Source organism: Choloepus didactylus, chromosome 10, assembly GCF_015220235.1.
Source record: "Choloepus didactylus isolate mChoDid1 chromosome 10, mChoDid1.pri, whole genome shotgun sequence".
NCBI classification, from domain to species: domain Eukaryota; kingdom Metazoa; phylum Chordata; class Mammalia; order Pilosa; family Megalonychidae; genus Choloepus; species Choloepus didactylus.
Window position 1 is genome coordinate 109,745,866 of NC_051316.1, and position 19,241 is coordinate 109,765,106.

At 38.4% G+C, this 19,241-nt stretch overlaps 1 protein-coding gene across 7 annotated transcripts in view; it reads left to right on the forward strand.

The window, feature by feature from the left end:
- The first annotated feature begins 92 nt into the window (after positions 1 to 92).
- FKBP15 (FKBP prolyl isomerase family member 15) overlaps positions 93 to 19,241 on the forward strand; it is a 70,659-nt gene continuing 51,510 nt past the window's right edge. For 4 of the 7 annotated variants that reach the window (XR_005219111.1, XM_037851155.1, XM_037851156.1 and 1 more), the window contains exons 1-4: positions 95 to 297; positions 6,164 to 6,279; positions 11,454 to 11,538; positions 11,923 to 11,992. Coding sequence is in view for 6 of the 7 variants with exons in the window: in XM_037851155.1 (XP_037707083.1) it covers positions 245 to 297; positions 6,164 to 6,279; positions 11,454 to 11,538; positions 11,923 to 11,992 (324 nt within the window). In the remaining variant the exon portion in view is untranslated. Of the gene's footprint in view, positions 298 to 6,163; positions 6,280 to 10,731; positions 10,871 to 11,453; positions 11,539 to 11,922; positions 11,993 to 19,241 lie in introns of those variants that run through there. The other 3 variants (XM_037851161.1, XM_037851159.1, XM_037851160.1) reach the window with 3 other exon arrangements.

Genomic DNA, 19,241 nt, shown 5'->3' on the forward strand with positions numbered 1-19,241 from the left:
CAGGACTTCGGAGCGCCTTCGCCTCTGCAGGATGGGACAGCTCTTACGTCACGCGGCGCGCGAGATCCTCCCATTTGCCTTTGCCCCACCTTCTCCGAGCCTAGGCACCTTCTCCACAGAGCATCCCGACGGCAGTTCGCCCTGCCGGAAAAGAGCACGCCACCGCGGCATTTTACGACGCCGGTGGTGAGAGGTCCTGTAAAAACTCTTGACTTCGCCACCGCACCTGGGGAAAGGCGGCGCGATGTTTGGTGCGGGCGAGGAAGACGACACCGACTTCCTCTCGCCCAGCGGCGGGTGAGTGACTGCGAAACGTGGGCCAGAGAAATCGGCGGAGGGAGCCGGGCAGATGGTTGGAAGGGCCTTTCTCTTCTCAGGCCTCATCCCAACTTCCGGGCTCCAGACCTTGCCACAAACCGGTACTCTACACCCTTCAGAATCCGGGCAGAGCTCGGAACTGTGCCGAGTCTGGTGACCTGGGTCTGGACCCAGCATCTCGCCTGGCACACAGTAGGACTCTGGGTTTCGCGCTTTTGCTTTCTAAGTCAGAGTTTCTCCTGTAAAATAGGGTAGTTGCAAATGAGAGTATTTGCCTCCGAGTTTTTATAGGAGTCAGCTGGGCCTCATTTGAGACTTTCTCTTCTCCGTATACAAGATGGTGACACTTTTAAACTAGGCACTAGTAGGTCAGCTCCTGCATCCTTCAAGGACCAGCTCAGATGTCAGGTTTTTTGATGTTTTCCCTTTTCTTGCAGCCTCAGACATAATAAGTTGCTTTCTCTTCCTTATTCTCACCTTGCACACCAAATCACAACTGTTTACTCGTCTGTCTCCCCTACTAGATTATGAGCCCTGACAGGACATGATCTGCTTATGCTGTTCAATTCTGTTCAGCGCCTGGCACAGTACTTGGCACATAGTGAGTGCTCAGGAAGTCCCTGTTGAATGAATAGCGAATTGCTGTGAAATTGCATTTTGTAAACTGTAAAGCCCCAAACTAATGTAAGCGACTGCTGTTGCTATCTCCTGCTCCCAAACCTTAATCTTATACATGCTAGCCTGAGGTAGGCACTCCAAAAAGAGGTAGGGCGTTGTCTTTTCCAGTAATCAGTTTAGCCTCCTCCCTTGCATTGTGCCAATGATCAGCTTGACTCCCTCCAAACTTGTGAGCTGCCAAGCTCTGATCCTTGCAAAGCCTTTTTTTTCCAACATTTGTTTAACAAATTTTGTACATGCTGAAGAATGTACTGAAGAATGAATGAATCCACCAATATACTCCCTCATTCTACTAAATGCCAAGGGGTTGCAAAGATGAGTAAAATGTGCCTGCCTTTAAGTTGTTTCCAGTACTATTGGGGAGTCCAATGCATGAACAACACATAAAATGGCATTGTCTCCCTTTTGGTCTTAAATAGGGTCTTTTGACTTACACTGTGACTAGCTCTATATTATCTTTATTACCCATCCTTAAGTCTTCTTTTCACTGTCACCACCCTGCTCCATCCCTACATCCACCTTAGATGGCTTATATGTACTTAGTTTCTTTTTGTTTTGTTTTGTTTTTTTTAATTCAATTTTGTCGAGATATATTCACATACCATACAGTCATCCACGGTGTGCAATCAGTTGTTCACAGGACCATTATAGTTGTGCATTCATCACTATAATCAATTCTTGAACATTTTCACTACCACACACAAAAAAGAGTAAAAATGAAAGTTGAAGTAAAAAAGAACACTCTTTGGGTTCTTTTAATTGCACAATTATTTCAGATCAAACTGTGCTTTGGTTCCTTTCTTCCCTATTCCATCCATAACATTCACTAAAAATTCCATACAAACCTATTGTGCATATGGCTGTGTATTGGGCTTTTTAAAATTTGCAGGGTATACTGTAAGTTTATATGCTTCACTAAGTAAAGGTATTTGGGGAAGACTGGAAAGGAATGTTAGGGCTCCTGACTTTCAGACAGTTAGCTGGCCATTGCTAGCTGAAGATCACAGGGTAGAAAATGACAGTCATGCGCTCTCTTCCAGATTCCTGACCTGAGATAAGTTCTGGATGGCTCAACTATGCTGCTTTCCTGAGCAGGCTCATCAAGGACCTGAAACATTTTAGTTCTGCTCATGTGACCATCCTCTTAGACATAGACAACAGCTAATTTGATGATAAAAGTCTTAGCAGAGAAAGTTAAACATATAACTTTTTTTGTTTTCCTTCAGTAACTAGGAAAACCAAATCAGTTTTAAGATTGAGAATATAGAAAGTTTCACCAGCATTCTCTGATTTTAGCAGTTCCTTCTTTAGTTTTCTCTAAAGTAGAACATGTGACAGTGAACACTGCAGCTGCTTTTCACTTCCTGTTTTATTGTTGAAATTGTTTTCCTTCCTTTAAATATGATACTTTTACCAGCCAATGCAGCATACATTCATGCATATTGCATAATTGTAATTTACTATAAATTTACTTGTAAGTTTCAAGAATTTTGACTTAAATATGTATGACTTACTTGATTCCATTTAGCATTGTCAGGCCTAATAGAAGTGGGAGTATTAGTGCCTTATAAAAAGCATGAAATATTTCCTAAAAGACTGGGATGTGAGTGGTCCTACAAACTGCAGCCAAAGGGGAGTATAATGAGTCTTTGGTTACCTTAACTTTTCTTTCACTCCTGAATTAGAGAAATGCAAATTTGTTTATAGCTTTTTGCATGATCGTAACTCATGGATTAGATTTTATCCCATAATTTCAGATGTGTTGTGGTGGTTTAAAACAGTATTTCAGACTATGAAAATTAATTTTTCCTTTCAATTTAATTTTCATGCTAAAATCATTGATGGCAAAAATGCCATAGAAAAAATTTTCCTTTTGAAAGGATTTAGCATTCTAAGCTGTTCTGACTCGGAACCTCAGCCCACCCTAGACGTAGTTTTGTAGCAATATTTTACATATGTAGTTTGAACGAAGTGTTCTGGCTAAAATTTGGTTATTCACCCAGTTCCTTACGAGGAATAAGGTTTTAAAAATATCCTCAGGTTTTTCTAGTTCTGTCTTTGGTAAACTGAACACAGGAATGGATTAGCTTTAAGTACATGATCTTCTGTAGTCCATTCAGCTTCAAATTACCACACTCCACCAAAATGCATGCTCTTTCCATATGCAAAATACATTTGTTCCATCGCAGTATCTCAAAAGCCTGAAATCATTTTAGTAACCATGTTAAGTACAAAGTCTCATCAAAATTAGTGATAAGTGCAGTTTATCCCAGGGCACGGTACCCCACCAGCTGTGGACCTGTGAAACTTAGAATAAATTCTCTGCTTCCAATATACAAAGGATGGAAAGTCATGGAGTAAATATTCCTGTTATCACAGGGAGCAATTGGAAGGAAAACAGGGGTCACAGGTCCCAAACAGTTCAGAAACCCATTTCCGCATGTGTGGGTGTGTCTGCTCTCCTGGTCTGAGTGTCTTCACTCTAAACCTCAGCTTTCATGAATCTGTCTTTGAAGTCATTTTTCCTTCAGTCTGTCCCTGTTCTGTTCCGTTTGAACCACAGAATAATAGAATTGGAAAAGAGTTGAGCATAAAACTTGTCTCCGTTCATTCATCTATTAGGAAACCCTTTCTGAGCAGACGCTTTGGGGACTGGGGGTTTCAGAAATCCTTAACTCTGAATTTTGCACCAGGGTCCAAAGAAGCCCAGAGGAGAGGCTGAGTTCTAGAGTTGTGAAATGACATTAAGTCCCCATGTTGGAGCTTAGGGTACCTGAATTCCAGGCTAATCTGGTATTCTAAAGTAGAACTTGTTAAACTCTGATTTTTTTTTTTTTTTTGATATTAATAAACTACCAGTTGCATGGTCATCTAGTATAGGCTCATGCACCTTTTTTCCTTTTGCACCTGTGGTCTGCTGAGTACAGAGCTCAGTACTTCATTAGGATAGCTCTCTAGATGATTCATAATCTGTCTTCTACGTTTCGGGGCCTCTTAAAGTTCATGGTTAGCAAAGAAGTAGAAATAAGGAGGCTTACTTTTTTCATATCTTAGCCCTTTCCCCACCAATGTGCCTTTGAGCTGAAGAAATATTTGCATTTTTGGTAGGTGTGTGGTACTAGGCTTCAGCTAATACAGATGGGGCACAGTTCCTATCCTGAAGAAATGTCCAGGAGAATGAGATCAATCTGGAAATAATAATCACAACGCTTTCTTAAAGGACTGGCTATGTATATAACTGGGCGTTGTGCATCTATTTTGGAGGCATGCGCATGTATATAAAGATACATGTGGTGTGCTTACTTGGTGCCAGGCACTGTACTAAGCACTATACCTGCATTATCATGTTTAATTCTCCCCACAACCCTGTGAAGTAGTTTTACTATTATACCCATTTTACAAACATGGGAATTAAGGCTTAAGGAGATGAGTAACTTGCCCAAGGTCACTCAGCTAGGACATTATAGAGTCTGGATTTGAAATCAGGCAGTCTCATCCCACCAGACCTGCCCTTATGCCATTATTATTGTTGTAGAAGTAGATATTTATGCCACAGTCCATAAAAGAAGCACTTTAACAACAAAACATATACCCATTTATTAAAATATATTGACATAGCATAAATGCATGTGTTTTTGTTTTTGATGAGAAAAGCAAAATACAAAACTGAGGTGAGGAAAGGAATTTGGCAACTAATGTAACTAATGCTGTAATGACTTTTTTTTTTAATCTTCATTTTATTGAGATATATTCACATACCACGCAGTCATACAAAACAAATCATACATTCAATTGTTCACAGTACCATTACATAGTTGTACATTCATCACCTAAATCAATCCCTGACACCTTCATTAGCACACACCCAAAATAACAAGAATAATAATTAAAGTGAAAAAGAGCAATGTAATGACTTTTACCATGAATTATACTTTTCCCATTAACTTAAAGACTGAAGTCAAGCTCATTCTTGCTAACATAGTTGGGGAGAGTGGGCATATTTAAGAACACCTCAGAAGTGGAGAAATGTAATAATATATAAGAAACTTAGGCCCAAAGGTCTGAATAGAGATAATTTTGAAATATTAATAGAAAATGGAATTAATCTAAAAGGTAATTGAGTTGATCTGGCTTTTGGTTTGCTATGTAATCAGTTGGCTGGCCTTTAGGGCATTTATGGAAGCACAGTTTTCCTATGGCTCTTTGCCTTTCCCTTGAAAAGGAACATACCTGCAAAATTAAAACAGCAAACTCAAAACCTGTAGTTTACTATAGCTTGCAGGGAATTCTTTTCTTATCAATTATCTGTACATAAGCTATTACATCTTAACTAGGTTCTAAGCCTTGTAAATTTTTCATTGACATCTTAAAGACATTGCTCAGCTCTTCCAGAATCTTATTCCTTAGAGAATCTGCCCAGATTGCCCTGACTAAAAGGAGAAATCTCCATCTCTTCTAAATGCCATTAGCATTTGGCAGAGTCTTATGGGCCAGCTCCCTTAAGCGGGGGATACCTTGAAGAGAAGAGTGTGTTTGAATAAGAGCAAATTAGTTGACAGTGTAAAAATGTGCTCTGGAGGTCAAACAAGATAAGGACTGATAGACTGGGTTTGGTAACAAGAAGTTGGTGATCTTCACAAAAGCAGTTTCAATGGAGTAGTAGGGGTTTAAGATTCATTGCAAGCCATGTACAAGAATGGTCCTGCCTGTTAGGTGAAATGATAGAAGGGACATGTTTGATGGAATGAAGTTTGTAGTATAGTTTCATTTCAATTTAATCAACTAATAAAAATCAGGGGAGGAAGTAATCCATAGGGGTGACTAGAAACTGATTTGCTAAAGGCAAGAATTTAGAGTTTGAAGAGACTGTAGAAAGCATTTGGACCCATCGCCTCAATTTACAGATAGAGAAACTAAGGCCCAGAAAGAAGAAATGCTTGACTGAAGTCTATGGACAGGCAGGGTTAGCTGCTGATGTTCATATTAAAAATGCAATCTTGATTTCAAAGGCATTTGGCCCCCAATGAATTTCCAGTAATGAATGAATGGTGGGATTTATGATCAGGAAAGCATTTGTTCAAGGTTGTAAGTACCAGCTTTTATAATGATTCTGAGTTTGGAATATGTCAAATGAAATATTGTGAACTCTTCCTTTTTCTACTAACAGTGCCAGATTGGCCTCTCTCTTTGGACCAGATCAAGCAGCTGCTGGCCACGGAAATGAATTCTTCCAGTATACAGCCCCAAAGCAGCCTAAGAAAGGCCAGGCAACAGCAGCAACAGGTAAGTTAAAAAGCATTAGGATTGTCCTCTTAACAGGTTATTGGAACGGATAATAAGCCATCTAAAACTGGCATGCCAGGTTGTTCATCCTTGACCATTCTGGATGTATCTCTGATTTCTGGGATCCTGAATGTTTGGCCGCTAGATAGTGTGCCCCCATGGTTAGGAATTGATGGAGAAAGGTTGCAGACAAGCTCTTTTGTCCTACATGCAAACCACTCTCCAAATCCCTGCCCCAAGGCACTCTTGAGGAGACATTGTCTAATGTTTTGATGAGAAGGAAAAATTCCTTTTCACTTCCTTCTCTTGGATGGGATTAATGTATCCTGACAGTGAATTCTTCCCAACTAGTCAGTGACATTTATTGCTGTATTTTCTGCACTTTTCATTGTGGCCGATACATGAAACATTTTGCCGAAGAAGTTGCTGTGTGGTGCGTTGTGGGAACATAGGTTCAGGCACAACAGAGATTTCCAGCAAGTGACTACTTTATTACTTACGTGGCATAAAGGGTCCAAAAGAGCAGGGGAAGAGATCTCATTGTGGCCAGTTCCCCCGGGAAGCCAGCTACTCAGGTCAGAGTCAGTGGATGGTGGCTCCTCAGGTACCTGCTTCAGAGGTGAGGGACACCTGTGTTTCCCGAGTGTTAGGTTTTTATACACCGTAGGGGATGGGCCCATACTGTAAAGGAACCTTTGTTCAGATTTTCAGACTGCTCATCCCAAGTGAAAGCATACCAGACACCTGCAGACAAACAAGCAAGAGGGGAAAAGGTGCAGGGAGGGTAGGTGAGAGCTGGGCAATGGCTGCTGATGTGTCCGTGACTTCTCCAGCACGTTTAGTGAATGAATGAATTGAATGAATAAAGGAGAGAAGAGAGGACTAACATTTCTAAAATGCTGGTCATGTGTCTGATTTCGTATAGGTACTTTTACCTAGTATATCTTATTTAATTCTCATAACAGTTCTGTGAAATTTTAGAGGTTCAGTCATGTTTAGGAACATGAAAAAGGTCATGTAATTGTAAGTGAAAGAGTTGAAATTTGAACCCTGATCTAACTCTAAAGTTTTTATTCTTTCTTCTAAATTTTGCAGCTTTTGTGAAAGAACTGATAGTAATAAGGAGTAAGAGACTGGTAGTAATAGCCCTAAGCAGAACAGAGGGCAAGGGACATTGAATTAAATATTTGTTGAGTGAATATGAAATTTTTATTGAATGCCTATTACATGCTAGTTACAATGCTGGTCCTGAGGATGTTTTCAGGACACTAGAGTTATATAGTTGTGAAGATACCGTATGAGCCATAAAACTTAAAATATTTACTGTCTGGCCCTTTACAGAAAATATTTACCATTCCTTGCTCTACACAATCTTACCTGTCACCTTTGGCAGCTTTGCTATGGATTTCTGGTCCTGTTCTCTAAGCTATAACCTGGCCAGACTTCTAGTCGACTGTGCCTTTTACATTTACCCTGGCACATCTCTTCAATAGCAGGTGCTTCTAAGTCAATTTAAAGTGGTTAAGTTAATGAGCATGGAGAAAAATAAACAGTGTCAACAACAACCAATGAAATAAATTGAATTTTCTTATCAGAAAACTGTAAGTATAAATTAATTAATCTTTTAAGGGAGGACTATAGAGGCACTTCAACTTAAAAATTACCTATGCAGTCTTATGTAGGCATTTAAAAATTAACTTTGCAATAAAAGACCCTCTGTGCCAGTTTGAATGTATTATGTCCCCCAGAAAAAGCCATATTCTTTGATGCAATCTTGTGGGGCAGATATTTTAGTGCTGATTAGATTGGAATTCTTTGAGTGTTTCCATGGAGATATGCCCCACCCAACTGTAGGTGATAACTCTGATGAGATAATTTCCATGGAGGTGTGGCCCCACTCATTCAGCATGGGCCTTGATTACTGGAGCAGTATTTAAGCTCAGACAGAAGGGGCCAGCTTGCTACACCCAAGAGGGACACTTTAAAGAACCCACTGGAACTGAGAGAGGAGCTTCAGCTTAGAGACACTTTGAAGATGGCCTTTGAAAGCAGACTTTTGCTCCAGAGAAGCTAAGAGAGGACAACGCCCCAAGAGCAACTAAGAGTGACATTTTTGAGGAGCTGAGGCCTAGAGAGGAATGTCCTGGGAGAAAGCCATTTTGAAACCAGAACTTGGAGCAGACACTGGCCACATGCCTTCCCAGCTAAAAGAGGTTTTCTGGATGCCATCAGCCATCCTCTAGTGAAGGTACCCAATTGTTGATGCCTTACCTTGGACACTTTATGGCCTTAAGACTGTAACTGTGTAACCAAATAAACCCCTGTTTATAAAAGCCAATCCATCTCTGGTGTTTTGCATTCCAGCAGCATTAGCAAACTAGAAACCCTCTGTTTAAGGAAAAATTGTATAAGAAACCCTTATGGGGAAAATTGTGACAGCATAGATGTTGAATCTCTTCGGTTTTCAATATGAAAACAGCAACTAGATAGAGAATCGAAAACCAGTGGATAATATTTACAACCAATTGAAAGGGTATCCTCATGGACCGCTAAAATACAGGTTGATATGAACAAATCACTACTAAAAGATACAGGCTTGCATGGTATGAACATTTGTATGTGAGAAAACAGAGGGAAGCAGTCGGTATCTAGACTTGAGAATGGGAAAACCCCAAAATAATCAACAGGGGTTCATGGAAAGGATGACAGTCCAGTTTGAGAGCAGTGGCTGATGAGGGATGAAACTTTGAAACTCATTCAGTAGCGCTCCTTTCCAAGTCAGAGTCCTACACAAAGAAGAACCTGCCATGAGTGGAATTAAAATTGAGGTGAATAGGGACATAAGAGGCAAAGATAAAAGAACGAGACGGGATAGAAACTGAGCCAGGAAATCTCAGGGAGACACCATGATTTTGAATACTATATGAAATCAACACAAAGAAGAACTCTTTGAAGTTAGAAAAGCCACCCTGAACCATGAAGACTAAATTAGAAAGAACACAAGAATGAATAAACACAACAGATTATGCCTTAAGAAAAATGGAAAGTTATAAGGAGGAAATTTGCTAAACTACCCCCTCCTCCAAATTAAGATAAAAAAGGATTCAAGAGAAAGTGACAAATGTTGAAGAAAGCAAACATCTAATATATTGATAATAGGAGTCCCTTAAAAAGAAAATTAAAGGAGGTGGAAAAGAACAAATAGCCTTAGTTAAAACAAAGAACTTCATCGGAAAAAAGAAAATATTTGAAGCTAGGTATTGAAAGATGTCTTTATGAGTGGGAAATTCAAGAATCTGTACAGTACTGATTTCAGAGAGGGAGGAAAACCGAGCCAATGAGAAGGTCACTTGATTGTAGGCATCTGAACCACTTTTTCTTCTGGTGAATCTATGTGCAACCTCGTCTTTCAGGGGATTAGACACAGAGATATTGGGCTGAGTAACACTGGGAGTAGTTGAACTAATCTGAAGAAGGACACTAGGCTGACCTTGGGGAGACAGTGATTTTTTTTTTTTCAGTGTTTCAGCTTCGTCCTGGTAATTTCACCTTGACCTTTGTGTGTTTTTTTTCTGTATCATTAGACTGCTTATCCAGAGAAAAGGATTATTGGGTTATTACACACAACCGAAAAGAAGTACTGAATGTCTAAAAACTACATTGTAGATTTTTACAAAGCAGTAAGGAACACATGATATCTCACTAGGAAAATGAGCAAATGACATGAATAAACAATTTATTTAAAAAAAAAGGCCAATAAAAGTCTATAAAAATGTCTAATTTATTTCTGCCACTCTCTAATCAAATAAATGCAAATGAAACATCAGTGAGATGACATTCTTTTTTTTCCCACTGCCTTCCCATCACATTGGGAAGTATTTAAAAAGGTAATTCCCACTGTTGGCAAGGAGGCAGTGCAGGTGTACTCAAACTGCTGGTGGGAATGTAAACTAGTGTGGGATTTCTGAAGGGCATTTGGACAGGATGTAACAAACCCCTTAAATTTTTTTCTGCTCCTTCACCCTGTAATTCTATTCTCAGGAATTTATTCTAAGAAAATAATCAGAGGTACCCACAAAAAATGTGCATTTTAAGGATGTTCACTGTAGTATTATTTATAATAGAGGAAATTTGTTTGGAAGCAGCCCAAACAAATATCAAACAATAGGAAATTGTATAAATTCTTGTACATTTATGTAGCCACTACAAAGCATTTTAAGACTATGTTGTCTTTGTTTTGGAGACTGTTTTGAAGTGTACAGGGAAATACTTATGATATACTAAGTGAAAAAGGTTGTCAAATCATATATTAATTTAGATTTATAGATAATGATTTATATGTTTTTTTAAAAAGTAAGAAAAAAGCTGTAAAGTTTACATGTATAGAGAAAAGGACTGGGCATACATTGCATCAAATTATTATTAGTTTTTATTTTTGGGTAGTGGAGTTATAGGTTATTATTATTTTCTTCTTTATGCTTTTTCTCTATTTTCTAAGTTTTCCACAATGTACATGTACTTTATATTCAGGAAGAAATGCTGTCCATGCAAAAAAGAAAAAAAAACCCAAATCAATCGAGGGATTTTGAAAGTAAGTTCTTTGTTGCTACATCTATGCCAATGTTATCTCACTACTCTTCCCATCAACCCGTTCATTCACAGAGTGAATTTAAATATGCAATTTATTCTGCTATTTTAAAAAAAAAATAATGTTGTTCTCTAGCACTTTGTGAAGTTAGCAAGGGGTATGATTTGAATATCAGATCATAAATTTCCTACCCTAGAAATAAGGAGAGGAGAAATAACTTCCATGTATTATAGCTGTCAAAATATTGGAGGAGGAAGAAAAGTAGATGGACTATAACTTCACTTTCTAGACAATATTTCTTGTCTAGCCCAAAGATTCTTTTGTTTGGAGTATATGGTTTGGAGTCAGAGTCATGGGTTCTGTTCCTGGGTACGCTACTATTGTTATGTAAGTGTGCCTAGAGGCTCTGTTTCCTTACCTCCAGATTGGGTCATAGGGGTATTTGTGGATCAAGTGAGGGTAATGGTCATGAAAGCACTACCCCTAACTGTACGGTGTAAAGAAGGAATTTTGAAGCTGGTTTAATGGATAAAAATCAGTTCAAGCAATAAATGAATGACAACTTTGTTTTATTCCTCATCTTCAGGAAATCAGGCAACACTGAAACCAGCACCAAACACCGCAAGTACTTCCTCTGTACTGGTTGCAACAGCAGTCCATGCATATCGATAGTAAGTAGCTGAGAAGGAACACTTTCAGTGTAAAATGGTTACTCAGCCTGGATAGACAAAATACCAGTAATGCTTTTCTAATGTTTCAGTTGAAGATTTCTGCACATAAATCTTGAAGAGCTGCTATCTTGTCACTTCTTTAGAACTGCTTCTACCTTCAACAGCTGCCTTTATTAGTGCTCAGACAAAGCCACTCCACTGAGATATCGTGAATAGCAGATATTTAAAGAGTAAAGTTGTGTGAGAGCTTTGTATTATAAACTGCTAACTTCTATCCCTTTCTAGAAGTTGAATGATTAGTTTCCTTCTATAAGGCAGAAAAGAAAGCTGGTTCTGCAAAGTTTAAGGACATATTAATACCTATTGTTTTCATTGTTTCTTTAGCACAAATGGTCAGTATGTGAAGCAGGGCAAATTTGGGGCTGCAGTCCTGGGGAACCACACAGCCAAGGAGGTGAGAATACCCCCATGTCTTATGTATAGTGTAGTGTCACAGTTCATCCTGATTAGTTGGCTCTTATCAGCTGGGCTTGCCCGATGTCTCTTGAGTGTTAGAGGATTAAAATGATTGTTTGTATTTAATGTGAATTTGCAATATTAGGCTATTTAGTAAATGATCGTTTTTTCCTTACTATTGTGCATTAAAATAAATTCAGCCACTCAAAATCTTTAGATTTGATCTTTATGATATGGATCTGGTTTTAAGAATTTGGAGAGTTCTAGAGTAAATAATTTACCAAGCACATCCTGTTGTTGAGTAAAGAACAATATTTATTGTACTATTTAAAGCATAATATCCTTATGCATGCATTTAATGACCAGTGTTTATCCTTTGAAAGTTGGGTAATGAGATCACACCATCATACTGGTATGAGTCAAAGGAAGATGTGGCAAAAAGCCTTGAAACTGATTTCCTTGTGTGGTTTGTGTCTAATTTTAGATATTGTTCCAGAAAGATTTGAACATTGTTGAAATAAGCATAAGAAATTGAAGAATTTCAGAGCTTAAAAAGGTAGAGAGATGATGTCTGTGTTCCTCAGAGGCACAGAGAGATAAGATGACCTGTCCAGGGTAACTATTATAATGGAATTATTCATTTGTATTAAAAAAGCAAGCATGCAAAAACCCCCTTAATTATGGAAAATATATTAAAAATTGGGGCTAGAATAATGAACCCTCAAGTACCTATTTACCAAGCCCTAACAGTTATTAATCTTGTTTGGTCTATAACCCCATCTCTCTTCATTCTTTCCCTACTCAGATTATTTTGAACAAATCTCTAGCACATCATTTTAGCCATAGATATTTTTATTATTTATCTTTAAAAGATGATGTCTTATTGTTATTATTATTTCTGGTGTTAATTATGTTCATAGTGTTGTGCTATCATCATCACCATCATTACCAAAACTTTTCCATTGTCCCAAATAGAAGCTCTGACATTTTAAGCCTTACCTCCTTATTCTCTATCCCTACCTCATCTCCTTGAAACCTATATTCTAGATTCTGACTCCATGAGTTTGCTTATTCTGGTTGTTTCAAATCAGTGAGGTCATACAATATTTATCCTCTTGGTGTCTGGCTTATTTCACTCCATATGATGTCTTTAAGGTTCATTCGTGTTGTCGCATGTATCAGGACTTCATTCCTTTTTTTTTTTTTTTAATTTTTCTATTTTTTTAATGAGATTGTTCACATACCATACAATTATCCAAAGATCCAAAGTGCACAATCACTTGCCCATGGTACCATCATACAGCTTTGCATCCAACACCACAATTAATTTTTTTTCAATGTTTAGAACATTTTCATTACTCCAGAAAAGAGTAAGACAAAAATAGGAAACTCAAATCCTCCCATACCCCTAACCATGCCCCCTCCATTATTGATTCATAGTTTTGTATAGTACATTTGTTACTGTTGATGAAAGAATGTTAAAATACTACTAACTGTAGTGTATAGTTTGCAATAGGTATGTATATTTTTCCTATATGCCCCTCTATTATTAACTTCTAGCTGTAGTGTCATACATTTGTTGTAGTTCATGAGAGAGATTTCTAATATTTGTACAGTTAATCATGGACCTTGTCCACAAGATTCACTGTTTTATACATTCCCATCTTTTAACCTCCAAGTTTCCTGGTAACATGTGTGACTCTGAGTTTACTCTTTCCACTGCCTTCACACACCATTCAGCACTATTAGTTATTCTCACAACTTGCTACCATCACCCTGTCCATTTCCAAATGTTTAAGTTCACCCTAGTTGAACATTCTGCTCATAATAAGCAACCACTCTCCATTCTTTAGCCTCGTTCTATATTCTGGTAACTTATATTTCATGTCTATGAGTTTACATATTATAATTAGTTCATATCAGTGAGACCCTGCAATATTTGTCCTTATGTGTCTGCCTTATTTCACTCAGTATAGTGCCCTCAGGGTTTCTTCATCAACCCAATTTTTTTTAAGATGGTTTTGTTTACACACCATACATTCCATCCTAAGTAAACAATCATTGGTTCCCTGTATAGTCAGGTATTTAGGTATTCAGGACCATCGCGACTATCTATATAAGGACATCCCCATTTCTTCCACAAAGAAGGAGGAAGAGTCAAAGAAGGTAGAGAGACAAAAAAAAATGAAAAAAGAAAGAGGGAAAAAAAAACATGACAGCTAGAAAGCATCAAAAGGAATGATAGCATTAAACTAGATTACAATAGAGTTGGACAACATCACCAATGCCAGAAGTCCCATGCCCTTCCCCTATGTCTCCCACCCCCCCATAGGCATTTAGCTTTGGTATATTGCCTTTGTTATATTAAAGGAAACATAATACAATATTTCTGTTAATTATAGTCTCTAGCTTGCATTGGTTGTATTTTCCCCCAATCCCACCTATTTTGAACACCTTGCAATGTTGACATTTATTTGTTCTACCTCCTGTAAAAACATATTTGTACCTTTTATCACAATCATTGAGCATCCTAGGTTTCACTGAGTTATACAGTCCCAGTCTTTATTTTTCCTCTTTCCTTCTGGTGTCCCATATGGTCCTAACCTTCTTCTTTCAGTCATACTCAGAGTCATCTTTGTTCAGTGTACTTACATTGCTCTATTACTATCTCCCAAAATTGTTTTTCAAACCTCTCACTCCTGTCTTTTCCTTTCCGTCTGCAGTTCTTCCTTTAGTGTTTCCTGTAGAGGTATCTTGCTCTGTCATTGTCTGTTTGCCAGAGAATATTTTAAGCTCTCCCTCATATTTGAAGGACAGTTTTGCTGGGTATAGGATTCTTGGTTGGTGGTTTTTCTCTTTCAGTATCTTAAATACATCACCCCACTCCCTTCTTGCCTTCATGGTTTTGGCTGAGAAATCCGCACATAGTAATCAAGCTTCCTTTGTATGTGATGGATCACTTTTCTCTTGCTGCTTTCAGCATTCTCTCTTTGTCTTTGATGTTTGGTTAAGTGTCTTAGAATAGGCCTATTCAGATCTATTCTGTTTGGGGTACGTTGTGCTTCTTGGATCCATAATTTTATGTCTTTCTAAGAGATGGGAAATTTTCATTGATTATTTCCTATATTATTGCTTCTGTCCCTTTTTCCTTCTCTTCTCCCTCTGGGACACCAGTAACACATACATCCTTGCATTTCATGTATCCTTCAATTCCTGGAGACGTTGCTCATATTTTTCCCTTCTTTTCTCTATCTTTTCTTTTGTGTGTAGGCTTTCAGGTGTCTTGTTCTCCAGTTCCTGAGTGTTTTCTTCTGCCTCTTGAGATCTGCTGTTGTATGTTTCCATTGTGTCCTTCATCTCTTGTGTTGTGCCTTTCATTTCCATAGATTCTGCCAGTTATTTTTCCAAACTTTCATTTTCTACCTTATGTATGCCCACTGTTTTCATTATACGCTTCATCTCTTTTGCCATATCTTCCCTAAACTTTTTGAATTGATTTAGCATTAAGTATTTCAATTCCTGTATCTCAGCTGAAGTGTAAGTTTGTTCCTTTGACTGGGCCATAACTTCACTTTTCTTAATGTAATTTTCTGTTGTCTAGGCATCTGGTTTCCTTGGTTACCCCAGTCAGGTTTCAGGTTTCAGCAGGAGGCAATAGTATCACGTCTCCCTGAGGGTTTGTCTTAGGAGATTGATACACCCTGTGAGGCCTCAAGTCACTGTGCTTTTCTGTCCAACAGGTGGTGCCTGTCAGCCTGTAGCTCCTGACTGGTGTAAGGAGCTGTGGCCTGTGGCTGTTTTCCCCCAGGCTCGGGGGTCTAGTTCTAAATAGAAGGCAGGTAGTAGAGCTTGGCACTACCTTCTTCCTCTTAGGGAAGAGACAACCCCTACAGAGAGGTCATTTATATTTAAAAAGTCTCTCTGCCTGTGCTGTCTCCACCCTTGTCTGGGTCAGAGTGCTGGGAACTGAAAATGGCTGAGGCTTTCTCCACTGAGCCGAAAAAGGGACAGAAAGCCCCCTTTGGGGCCAGTCCGCGGCCACCCTCCGGCTCTCCAAGGTCAGTCATCACCAAAAGCCTCTGTCTGCTTCTTGGGGATTCGTATCTTGTGTTGAGCAGTCCATGTTTGTTAATTAAAACCCCAGTTGGAGCTCAGCTGAGCTATGTTCACTTGCTGGGAAAGTGCTGCTCTCTACCACCGCGATGCTTTGCAATTTGGGCCTTGGGGTAGGGGGCTCCCAGCTTGGATCCCCAGTTTTTACTTACAGATTTTATGCTGGGATCTTGGGCATTCCTCCCAATTCAGGTTGGTGTATGATAAGTGGACAGTCACGTTTGTCCCCTGCAGTTATTCCAGATTATTTACTAGTTGTTCCTGGTTGTTTATTAGTTGTTCCAGGGGGACAAACTAGCTTCTCCTTCTCTGTGCTGCCATCTTCTTCCATCAGGACTTCATTCCTTTTTAAGGCTGGATGATATTCTACTGTGTGTATAGACCACATTTTGTTTATACATTCATAGGTTGATGGACGCTTGGGTTGCTTCCATCTTTTGACAGTTGTGAATAACACCCCTATGAATATAAGTGTACAAATACCTGTTTGAGTTACTGCTTTCAGTTATTATGGGTATGTACCAAGTAGTGGAATTAATGGGTCATATGGTAATTCTATACTTAATTTCTGAGGAACCATCAAATTGTCTTCCACAGCAGCTGCACCATTTTATATCCCCACTGGCAATGAATGAATATTCCTATTTCTCCACATTGTCTCAAACACTTGTTATTTTCCATTTTCTTAAATAGCAGCCATTCGAATGGGTGTGAATGATGTCTCATTGTGGTTTTGATTTGCATTTCCCTGATGGCTAATAACATTGAGTCTCTTCATGTACTTTCTGGACATTTGTATATTTTCTTGGGAGAGATGTCTGTCCATATCTTTTGCCCACTTTTAAATTGGGTTGTTTGTCTTTTTGTTGTTCAGTTGAAGGATTTCTTTATATTTTCTGGATCTTTTATTGGATATGTGGTTTCCAAATATTTTCTGTCATTGTGTAGGTTGTTGTTTTACTTTCATAATAAAGTTCTTTGAGGGACTGAAGTTTTTAATTTTGATGAGGTCTCATTTATCTATTTTTTCTTTTGCTGCTTGTGTTTTGGGTGTAAAGTCTAAGAAACCATTGCCTAACACAAGGACCTGAAGATGCTTTCCTATATTTCCTTCTAGGAGTTTGATAGTTCTAGTTCTTAATTAAAGTCTTTGATCCATTTTGAGTCAATTTTTATATATGGTATGAGGTAGGGGTCCTCCTTTTTATTGCAAATGAAGATCCTGTTTTTCCAACACCATTTCTTGAAGTGACTATACATTCCCAATTGAGTGGTTGTGTTAATCAGGGTTTTCTAGGGAAACAGAACTACCAGGAGATACCTGTAAATAGTATGAGATTTTATAAAAGTGTCTCACGCACCTGTGGGGATGCATGAGTCCAGATTCCATAGGGCAGGCTGCAAGCTGGCACTCCAGTGAAGGTCTTTGACTAATTCCCCAGTAGAGGCTGCCTGGCTGAAGTAGAGACAAAAGTTCTCTCTTCTGACTGCTGAAGTCATCACCTCCCACTTAAAAGCCTTTGACTGATTAGATTAAATGTCTCTCGTTGCAGAAGACGCTCCCCTTAGCAGACTGCAGATGTAATCAGCCATAGATGCAATCAACGTATTGATGACTTGAGTACATGAAATGTCCTCGCAGTAACAGATAGGCCAGTGCTTGCTTGATGAGACAACTGGGCACCGTCACCTGGCCAAGTTGACACATGAACCTAACCGTCACAGTGGTCTTTGCCACCTTGTCAAAAATCAGTTGGCCATAAATGTGAGGGTTGATTTCTGCGCTCTCACTTCTATTCCATTTGTCTGTATGCAAGTGCCTGTGCCAATACCATGCTGTTTTGATTACTGTGCCTTTGTAATAAGTTTTAAATCGGAAAATGTGAGTCTTCCAATTTCATTCTTCTTTTTCAAGATGACTTTAGCTATTTGAGGCCCCTTACCCTTCCATATGAATGATTGGCTTTTCCATTTCTGCAAAGAACGTTTTTAGAATTTTGATTGGGATTACGTTGAATCTATAAATTGCTTTGGGTAATATTGACATCTTAATAATATTTAGTCTTCTAATCCCTGAACATGGAATGTCCTTCCATTTATTTAGGTCTAGATATTCTATCCGTTATTGAAAGTGGTGTATTAAAGTCTTCTGCTATTAATGTAGAATCATGAATTTCTCCATTCAAATCTGTTAGTACTTGCTTCATATATTTTGAGGCTTTGATGTTTATGTGCGTATATATATATTTATAATTTACATCTTATTGAATTCCCCCCTTCACCAGTATATAGTGACTGTCTTTGTCCCTTATATCTGTTTTTGACTTAAAGTCTATTGTATCTGATATTAGTATAGCTACCCCAGCTCTCTTTTTGTTGCTACTTGCATGGTATATTTTTTTCCATTCTTTCACTTTCAGCCAATTTATGTCACTGAATTTTAGGTGAGTCTCTTGTAGATACTATATAGCTGCATCATGCTTTGTTTGTTTCCCTATTCTGTTGGTCTCTGCTTTTTTTGACTGGAAAGTTAAATCCATTTGTATTTAATGTCACTTATATGTTTGTACACTGTATGCTCAAAAACATAGATTTATCATTACTTCTTATGCGTTTGTATTTTAGCCCCTATAGGGAGTAAGAAGTGGAGTTACATACCAACCAATACAATAATGCTGGCATTTATAATTACCCAAATGGTTACCTTTACCGCAGGTAGTTTATTTCTTTATGCTGCTTTGAACCACTTTCTAGTGTCCTTTCCTTTCAGCCCAAACAGGTCCCACTCATTTTTTAAAAATTCAGTTTTATTGAGATATATTCACATACCATACAGTCATCCATAGTTTACAATCACCTGTTCACAGTACCATCATATAGTTGTGTATTCATCACTGCAATCAATTTTTGAACATTATCCTTACACCAAAAAGAATAAAAATAAGAATAAAAAGTAAAAGTAAAAAAGAACACCCAAATCATTCCATCCCCCCCATCCTACCCTATTTTTTATTTAGTTTTTGTCCCCATTTTTCTACTGATCCATCCATGAACTGGATGAAGGGAGTGCAATCCACAGGGTTTTCACAATTACACAGTGAACTCATTTTTGATAGAGTTTCCCTGGGTATAAA